At 45.4% G+C, this 10,568-nt stretch overlaps 1 protein-coding gene across 1 annotated transcript in view; it reads right to left on the reverse strand.

Moving 5' to 3' along the window:
- Positions 1-10,226, reverse strand: part of GPC6 (glypican 6) — a 1,252,059-nt gene extending 1,241,833 nt beyond the window's left edge. The window contains exon 1 of the mRNA XM_006080336.4: positions 10,067-10,226. Within this exon, the coding sequence (XP_006080398.1) occupies positions 10,067-10,226 (160 nt within the window). The remainder of the gene's footprint in view (positions 1-10,066) is intronic.
- Between the last annotated feature and the right edge of the window lie 342 nt (positions 10,227-10,568).

A 10,568-nucleotide genomic window follows, 5' to 3' on the forward strand; every position in this document is an offset into this window, starting at 1 on the left:
TTGTAAACAGTGCTGCTCTGAACACTGAGGTGTACATGTTCAATCTTTTGACAAGACCATTTTACAAATGGTGTTTTATACTACCAATGTCTTCACATTAAGAGCCATGCAATATCTATCACTCCTTTTGTACTATTAATACAAAATAATCAGTGGCTCAAGTTTAGTTTTATTTATTTATTTGGGCTTCCCAGGTGGTGCTAGTGGTAAAGAATCTGCCTGCCAATGCAGAAGACTTGGGTTTGGTCCCTGAGTTGGGAAGATCCCCTGGAGGAGGAAATGGCAAACCACTCCAGTATTCTTGCCTGGAGAATCCCATGAACAGAGGAGCCTGGTAGGCTGCAGTCCATGGGGTCACAAAGGGTTGGACACGACTGAGCAACTAAACAACAAGTTCAGATCAACAGCCACAGTCCTTTTCCTTTCTCTTTCAAGCATGGGCACAGGAAGTAATTCTGGAATGAGAAGGGTGGGTAAATACACTGGGGGACTTCCGGGGGCAGACTGCCTCATCAATGTGGAGATGCGCGTGGGAAGGAATGGTCCCTCTGTGTGCCTCAGCGCATTGTCCCGAGGCTTTGCTTCTTGGCACTCCAGTGGCCATCTTGTTTTCATCATGTAGCTGATGTGGATGATGAGGATGAGGATGGAAGGATCAAAAGATGGGGAGAACCTGCGAGTGGGTCATACTGTTCACTTGCCACCTTCCACCCTAGAACTGCTCCATGGTGAGACTTCTTTGCATGTAAAAGAATGGCTCTCCTTGGTTGCGTGAACCAGTTGAGTCAGGATTTTCTGTGACCTGAAACCAAAAGTATCTTAAGGGACACAGATTATTTCAGGCACGAGTTTCAATGGCTTGTCCTCTTTAAACATTTTTAGTGGAACTTCTAAGTAGCAGAGCAGTTTTTAAAGGTTTTTTTTTTTTTTTAATTTTACCTCTTCTTTGATGACATCATTCACCCTTTTCTCTGCCTCTTATCTTCATCTGTGCCCTCAGCTGCTCATGTGTTGGTACCGAAAACCGCTCCCTGGCTGTCCTCCTTCCATCTCCGAAGTTTTCATGACCCCTCTCTATTCCACCCTGTTTATACTTCTTGCCCGACCTAAAACAATACTCTCCTCATGTCCCTTCATTGCCATGACTCTCAGATGATAATCTACTTTCTGCTGTACAAAGCCGAGGATGCCCAAAACTCCAAGCCCACCCTATCTGTTCAACATTACTTCTCACAAGCTCTTAATCAACCCTTCTGACTTTCTCCCACAAGCTGTATTTTGCTCGCCTGCTTAACCCCAACCCTAATGGCTTCTTTCAGGGCCCTCCGTCAAAGGTGACCCATTCTTCAAGGTTCCTCTGATGGTAAATTTTACACGTCAACTGAACCAGCCTAAGGAAGACCCAGATAAGTAGCAAAACATCATTTCTGGGTGTGTCTGTGAGGGTGTTTCTGGAAGAGAATAGCACTTGATTCAGCAGACTGAGTGACCAATGTGGGCAGGCATCAGCCAATCGCTTGATCTCCTAAATGGAACAAAATGCAGAGGAATGGTAAATCCTCTCTCTCTTCTTGAGCTAGGATGCCCACATATTCCTGCCCATGGACTGATATCAGAGCTCCAGGTCCTTGGAACTTTTGATTCAGACTGAACTATCCCACCTGCTTTCATGGGTAGTCAGTTTGCAGACAGTATACAGTGGGGCTTAGCCTGTGTAACCTCATGAGCCTACTCCTATAATAAATCTCCTCTTCTATATCCCTAACTATCTATCTATCTAATAAATCTCCCATATATTTACATATGAGATATACATTCTTGGTTCTGTTCCTCTGGAGAACCCTGACTAAAACACTCCCAATAAAATTTTACCTCTTCCCTTCAGCAAGGTCAAAGAAATCTCTTTCTGATATGATTCTTATTATTACAGTCAGTCATGTAATTTGGCACTTAAGCCATAGACCGTTTAATCTTGGGCAATGAAGTAACCATTTTTTTTAATAAATGTATTTATTTTTTAATTGAAAGATAATTGCTTTACAGAATTTTGTTGTTCTCTGTCAACATCAACATGAATCAGCCATAGGTGTACCTATGTCCCCTGTAACAATTTAATATATTCTTCCTCTTGCTGCTGCTGCTTCGTCGCTTCAGTCCTGTCTGACTCTGTGCAACCCTATGGACTGCAGCCTTCCAGGGTCCTCTATCCATGGGGATTCTCTAGGCAAGAGTACTAGAGTGGGTTGCCGTGCCCTCCTCCAGGGGATCTTCCTGACCCAGGAATCGAATCCGGGTCTCCTGCATTGCAGGCAGATTCTTTACCCTTGAGCCACCAGGGAAACCCATTTTTCATCTTAGTGAAAATTTTTAAAACATACATTTTTACATTTTACACTGTATAAAAAAACATACATTTTTTACTTGAATTTCAAAATGAACACAGCTGATGACATATATTTTGATACTTTCTGAGAGTTAATAAAGTGCCTCTATTTAGGAAATCTTTTTCTCTCAGTGACCCTAAAACTCCTAATAGTCCTCTTCTGGTTTTATGATATTTTGTTGCCATTAAAACGTACACATGAACTGTGTCAAAGTATTTATATAGACTTGTTAATTTGATAAACATTTCTGGGACCCATGATTCTCTCTTTCAACCTCTATCTCACACACACATACATTCACTGTCGGACACATAGTAGATGCTCAATAAATAACTGTGGACTGATCCATGGTTTGGGTGGTATCAATTTTACTTCCTAAATACTTCTCGAACCCTTCTACTTCCTGCCTCTCCCACAGTCACCACGCTGGTTCACGCTAACATCTCTCTTCTTCCTGTATCTGCCTTTGGCTCTCGTCCAATCAGTTCTCTACAAAGCAACCACACTAACACTCAAAACCATGTCCCCTCCTAATTAAAACACTTCAACAGCTTCTCACTGCTCTGGGTTAAAGGCCTTATTCACAGTAGTGAGTTGAACAGATTACAATGCTGGTCAAGGAAAGAGACAGGGCCAAGAGAGGGCAGCGGACAGAACAAGCTTTATTTGGGAGGCACTTGGACAGGTTGCAATAAGGAGAAGTCCCTCAGAGCTGAGCACTTCCACAGGTATCAGAGAGTCCCCTGCAAGGAAGAGGAAGCACTGAAAGATCCTGCCAGACAAGGGGGATGAGGTCTCTGGGCAATGGTGCTCAGCCACGGGGTGTTGAGGGCACAGCTGCTTAGAGTCTTTTATAGGCCCAGGGTACGCAAAATAGGGAGGCTCTATAAAGTTTAAACGGAGAAGGCAACGGCACCCCACTCCAGTGTTCTTGCCTGGAAAATCCCATGGACGGAGGAGCCTGGAAGGCTGCAGTCCATGGGGTCGCTGAGGGTCAGACAAGACTGAGCGACTTCACTTTCACTTTTCACTTTCATGCATTGGAGAAGGAAATGGCAACACACTCCAGTGTTCTTGCCTAGAGAATCCCAGGGATAGGGGAGCCTGGTGGGCTACCATCTATGGGGTCACATAGATTCAGACATGACTGAAGTGACTTAGCAGCAGCAGCATATAGTTTAAAATCTGCTTCTTTGAGCTATAAACAGTTGACTTTAGCCCACAGGTTTTAGCACTAAGGGTCCATGTCTGTGCCAAAAAAAGTAAACGTTTGGTCAATGTGCTTGGGCCATCTTGGATCACAAGTCATCAACCCAGTCCTGGGCTTCCCTGGTGGCTCAGATGGTAAAGAATACACCTGCCAATGCAGGAGATGCAGGTTCAATCCCTGGGTTGGGAAGATTCCCCCAGAGTAGGGCATAGCAACCCACTGTAGAGTATTCTCGCCTGGAGAATTCCATGGACAGAGGAGACTGGTGGGCCAGAGCCACAAGGTCGCCAAGAGTCGGACACGACTGGGCAACTAACACTTTGACTTCTTCAGGCTCTTCTCCCAAGGCTCTCATACCCTTTGCCCCTTCAACGGCTGTTTCCCCAGGTTCAGGGCCTTCTTACCACACAGGAAATGTGTGTTCCCTCTGCCCCCTCTGACTCTGTATTCAGGCTTCAGAGCCCATCATTCTTCCTCAAGGAGGCATTTCCATAACCCTGTGATCAGAGGACACGTTCCTATTAAATGCTTTCCCCGAGTCAGGTACCCCAGCGCTGTGTACTCATCTCGCCCATTCACTGCTAAAGGTGCCCTGAATTTCTGCTTCCCTGCTGGGATTAAAACTCCCTGGGGCCCTACAGCCAGCACCACACAGTGACTTACACATAGTAGGTAAACAAGAACTATTTATTAGAGAAATGAAAAACAAATGCCTAAAAGAGACGAAGAATAGATTGTAATAGTAATCAATAGCCTGGATAATGTGTAAATGTGGAGTCGAATTTCTACTTTTCCTTGTTACTAACTGTGCATTTGTCTAAAAATATTTTTCATCCTAGGTTATTCAAAACTCTTAAATATGTCCATCCAGGAGTATTAGGGTTTTTAAACCTTCACCAAAGAATTAGTACTATGAAATCCTTTATTTACAAACACACCATCCCAAGGAGTCAACTACACTATCATACGCTGTCATGTAAGTCACTAAAAACTGAATACTGGAGAAGACTATGAAACTACTTAAAGTCTCATTATGCACCAGCTAAAGACTTTAAGAGAGCAGAATTTGGTCTGCAAAATGATATAAGCACCAGTTTGAAATAATAATTTTTCCTGTTTATATAGGCAAGACAACTCCAAGTCACCTTGCTGGCCTTACTAGAACCCTTCAGAGAGATATGAATTAAGGAGGAAAAAAACAGTCTTATTTATGATTTTACTTTTGCGAGTCTGAATATATTAAGATTAAGCTAATGAATTATTTTATCAATAATTTCTTTACTACAGTTTTTATCCTAAACTCATATTTCTATAAAAATCTTGTGACTGAATGGTATGTCACTTTGGTTTAAAAAGGCTCAATAATTTTATATTCTGTTAAATGTTCATAATACCCCTCACTGCAAAAGAACAGTAGCCACCCTCTCACATAAATTATAATGCAGTGCTTATACTACAATATTCTAAAGAACATCTCACTGTACATTTTAAACCACTTTTGATAGTGGCCTACATTTCTGCTCACAAGCTATTACGATGTGGCACAGTTAAAAGATGTGAGTTTTATGTAAAAAAGTGTATCAGTCAACTCAAATGAACTCTTATTCTCAGTGATGACATATCATCTTCTAATTAAATCAGCTAAGATAACTCTGTTTGCAAGGATCATTCTAAAATTAATTCCCAAATCAAAAGTCTAACAAGTGGTACTCCTAATAGCCCAGACTTTAGATTGCTTTGATACCTGGAATTAATGTGAATCTTTCAGTAATCTAGTGACTTGACAAATCATAGAAAAACCATTTGAAGTTCCACTAATTCATTTATACTTCACACTGTTCTTTGAAAGGATCTTAAAGACATCATCTAACGAAACAGGGCGCTAGGAAATCAGAACTCTTTGAAGAAGGCGGTTAAATGGAAATTAAATTATTTCTCCCTAACTAGGAGATTTAAAGAGTAAGACTTACCAAACACTGTTTTTTCATTTACGTTAATGTGATATCTACATGTAAATTGAAAAGAGTGGGGTTAACAGCAAATGTATTAAAGAAGTTGGTTTGCTGGTGAGCAGAGGAAGGGCAGGCTTATTCCCTGGGAAGCCCACCAAAAAAAGGAAGGAACTGCTGGACCCAGGCCAGGTAAGATGAAGCGTTACATATTCTGAAATTTGAAAATGATAAAGAAGGACTAAAACAATCAAAGTCCCTGGAATATTAGAGAATTTTTTTTTACTTTTTTAGATTTTTGAGATTTTCATATGTTTGAGATAAGCTGATATCAAAGAGACAGGAGAGAATTTTTATGCTTTCTTAATATCTAGGTATAGCCTGACTCATAGGAAAAAGTTGGCAGAGTAAATTATTGAGAACAGTGTTAGTTATATCCCCCCCACTAATTTTTGGAGATAAACTTCCCTCCTCCTTCTACCCTCATGATAATTTCCTATAGTAAGTTTTTTTGGACTAACCCATTATTCAGAAAGTAGGCCCAGTATATTGAAAAAAACACCCGACACATGTTTTTACTTTCTATCATTTATAAAACCACATCTATACAATGATCAGCAAAATGCACAAATACACAGACAATTTAGTGGTGGAAGCACAGCCAATTCCAGAGAACATAAAACCCAAATTCAAAGTGAGTTTGAAAAATTGTAGATGTTGCAAGTAAATAGAAAAATTCTCAGCTTGAACTGTGAGTGAATGCATATGGTGATTGAGAATACCAGGCTATGTAGGTATTAGATGAGAATAGAATTGATTTTACATGCATTCATTCAACGAATACAGCATGGCAGTGGGCAAGATGAAGTGTATATACTCCAGCGCCCGGGGTCAGAGTGCCTGCATTTGAATTCTATGCTCCTCACTTTCTAGCTGAGTCATCCTCAGGCAAGTTAATTATCTGTTGCTTGGTCTTTCCATCTTTAAAATGGGGATAATGATAGTATCTACGTTATTAGAAAAAGTCAATCAGGCAATGTTTAATGTTTTCAAAGTAGATAGTGTTGTCACATAGGTGCTGGACACAGTAATTCCTACATAAGGGACTGTTAAGTAAAGTTACATTAGATAAACGAAAAACATTAACATGAGCCAATAAATTACCACTAGTCAGCAACACGCGCATATTATAATTAATGACTCCAAAAAGGCTCAAAGCATAAAACAGAGGTTCCATAAGCATAAAACCACATCCCCTGAATTGCCCAGCCTTTTAAGCAGATGCTCCTTTCAGCTGTGAGTTCCTTTACAAGTTTGGAGCCATCAGTATGACTTGGATTGGAAAACAAGATAACATTACTGGTGCTGGAAGAAAAACCGGCATGTTTCATGCTGACCTTTGATCAGAATAACAGTTCTAACAAAGAACTCGATGATACATGGCTCAATATCTTCCCAGTAGACAGGAGAGAAAATAAGCACACTTTGAAGGTTTTTGACTAGATATCTGGAAACGTTCAGATACCACAAAAATTACTAGTATCAGAATGGATTGCTGAGAGGGGCTCAAGAGTCTACTCCTTTGGAGGTCTTTCAAACAAGGACAGATAGTCTATCTGATCTGCCTGGGATGGTTTAAAATCAGGGCTGAGTGAAGATGAATGGTACAAGCTGCCCCTTGAAGGCCTCCTCTTTCCCAACCACTCTCTGAGAGTCGAACTTTATATATGACCCATCACAGCCCCTCATCTGTTGAGTTTGAAGAATTCCCTTTTATCCTAGAATAGAAAAGGGCAACACTATTTCACAATTGTGAGTTCTGAGTAAAACTTTAATAACGTCATGATGAGACATAATGTCCTCATTACTTCTCAGTTATTTTACCAGGCAAGCTACCTGCAAATATCTTTCAATTAGAAACAGCGCTCATGAACCTGAAATTTGAACAGCAGTTCCTTTAAATTCATGTTCCCTGGCAGACTAACAGCACATGCCGTTTCTCAAGCAACCCATTAAAAGTCCAAACAAGGCAATGGATAAGGAGTTGAAGGGAAGGATAACCGCCATATACTAGATAATTAAAAGTAAATAGTAGCAGGAACTAGGGAGGAGAACGAAAGTGGGTTCGTTTAATAATAGGACACAGATGATTCTTCCAACAGCAATAGGTAGACTGAGTGAAGTTTACCTCGAAAAAATGTTGATCCTTAATACACAGGTACCTTTCATCTCTTTTGTTTTTCCCATCAGATGTGCCTCTGACCCCCCAATGACCTATAGCTTGAGTACCAAAGGGTACCAAAGGACAGAAAGCTTTATGCAAAGTCAACAGTCCCCTTAGTCCTAGAAAGAGAATTTAACAGAAAGTGCACACATTTTAGAAATTCATAGCTAATTAACAAGCCCTGTAATTGTCAAGGTGGGGATAGAAAAGGGGGAAAAAAACCTCTGTAGCTAAAAATCTACTAAAGGATTTATTTCAACCACTGGGAATGTTTCAGAAGAGTCAATGGTGCCTACAGAAATCATATACACAGAAAACCTTCCCTTTGATATTAAGGAGATTTGCATCGTGGTAAAGACCTGTAGTCTCCTGAAAGCCCCACGATTCATTAAATAATACAGAAGCAATTTAAAAATACTTAACTATTTTTTTCTTGGAGATACCTTTTCTGAAATCACGTTGGGAAATATATGTGTGTTTAAAAGACATAGTTTGAAAAAACCCAGATTAGTGGAGAAAAAGTTCCCAGAAAAAAGTGATCCATATTCTAAACCTTTAAAAAGTTGAATTCCCTGAGATTGGGGGAGGGAAAAAAAAGCATAGCTGATCCTTATCAATTAATTAAAAAGAATGAAATAACAGTAGACAAAGGGGAAGGAGAGTTAAGAAACTTAAGGATCTGTGGGGGCAGTCGCTCTCTACGTATTGATTAACAAATTAAGGAGCTCTGGAAAAGCGAGATGAAGTGACAGAGAGAGAAAAGTGGTCTTATAATTCACCACAGGTTCCGCCTGCGACTCACCAGAGGCTGCCTCAGTCTGGCTCAGAATTGAAAACCTCTCCCTGTATATAATGCTCCGCGCTGTTAGCGTGATGTATAAGCTGTTGTGTTGTTGGTGTTTTTTTTTCCCCCCAGTGCCTACATTTCTAGAAACGTGCTCATTCCGGGATAAGTAAAAACACTCACTTGTAGAGTTTGTGCATCAACCATAAAACGGCAATCCCACTACGTATCGAAACCGTGGTGTTTTACCATCACTGCAAAATGCACAGTAGAGACCAGCTCCTGGGCAAAAAGCAGAGAGGCCGGTGGAAATTCAAGGTTCTGACTCGACCATGTGAGGGGCACTGAGGACTTCGGCTGCCGGATTTGAGCAGCCCGCGCCCTCGCAGCATCCCCTGGCCCCTCTCTGCCTCTCTCAGCTCCGCGCTCCCGCAGCCAGGGGATTACCTCTCCCTAACACGTTTCATTCACAGAGCCCCCGAGATGCTCGGGTTCGGCTGGAGCTAAGAGCCGGAAAACATGCACCCAGGCGACCGCGCAAGTGGTCGGAAACCGAGCGCTCCCCACACGCCGGCGCCCGACCCAGGGGTTGGGGGTTCTTGAAGGAGAAACACCCGTGGCCGGGGGACTCGGGGTCCGAGGAGACCTCCGGGACGCATCCGCTAGCGAGCCACCCGCTGAAGTTAGCTCCCCGGAGCAGGCTGGCGAGGCCGCGCTCCGGACGGGGTGCCGCGCGGGGCGGCAGGGCTGTGCCTCGGACCGCGAGTGACCAACCGCGATCGGGGGAGCCCTGAGGAGCCGGAACGGCAAAGCCCGCCCCAAATCTGAAACCAGCAGCCCGCGAACTCCCCAGACCCGCCCGGAGCCGCCGACGTCGGAGGCCGAGTCCCCGGGTGGAAGGGGTGGGGGGTGTCCCCCACCCCCAGCCCCGCTCGCCAGCCCGCCCCCGGCCCGGGCGCCGGGCGCTCTGCCTCCCCGGAGGGCAGGAGCTAGGGGCCGGGGAGCCCTCCGCGTCTCTCCACCGCCCCCGCCGGCGCGAGGGCGGGAGCGGAGAAGGCGCCACTCTGACGGTGGCGCTGGGCAAACTGCGGCCGCAGTTCTTCCAAGTTTGCCTGAGCGAGCGGCGCGAGGTGGGCGCCCAACTCGGCGTGCCGCCCTCGCGCCTCGGCCGCCCCCGGGGGTCCCGGGCTCCCCGGCCCGCTCGGCCAGGGCCAACGACGAAGAGAAGCGCGAGGGCGCGGGAGCCAAGCGCGGGAGGGAGGGAGCGAAGGAGGGCGCTCCCGCGTGTGCACACACAATGAGGCAGCCGGAGACGCACACCTTCCCCCTCTCCGCTGGAGAAGCCGCCCCGAGCATCCGCCGCCCGGCACGGAGGCGCGGCGGCCCGGAGAGCCCCCAGGCAGAAAGTGAACACCACAACTCAGCAACAGGGGGAAGGCGGAGGGCTTCCGGCGGCCCGGGGGACGGGCGGCCGCCGAGGGCTGCAGCCGGCCCGGGCCGCGCGCCCGCGCTTACCTGCGATCTCCTGGTAGGGGATGTCCGCCAGGCTGAATCCCTTGGCACCGTATGCCTGGCGGACCTCGCCGCAGCTCCGAGCCTTCACCTCCGCCCGGGCCGGGAGGGACAGCAGCAGCCCGGAGAGGGGAAGAATCACAGCCCCGATCCAAGAAGGCATGGTGCAACATGCAAATCCAGCTCGGTGAACCCCGGGACCCGTGCGCTCTTCACCTTGCCCCTCCAGCCGAAAGCCCGCCAGAGCCGGCGGCGCGCTCCTCGCAGCTGCCCAGCGTCACCCCCTTCCGCCAGCCGAGGGGACGAGCCGCGCAGCCCTCTGGACTGCGCTCAGCAAACTTTTATAAGCCTGATGGAGGATGGCAAAGCCAACCGGGGCTGGCTGAGAAAGCAGCCGCCTCGCTCCTCTAGTCCCCCAGACCGAAAACAGTGCAATAAAAACGAGGAAGAGGAGGAAAAGAAATGTTTCAAAAAACCACCATAGGGGTTGAACGCTGCGATCCGA

The sequence above is a fragment of the Bubalus bubalis genome, chromosome 13 (genome assembly GCF_019923935.1).
Source record: "Bubalus bubalis isolate 160015118507 breed Murrah chromosome 13, NDDB_SH_1, whole genome shotgun sequence".
NCBI classification, from domain to species: Eukaryota; Metazoa; Chordata; class Mammalia; order Artiodactyla; family Bovidae; genus Bubalus; species Bubalus bubalis.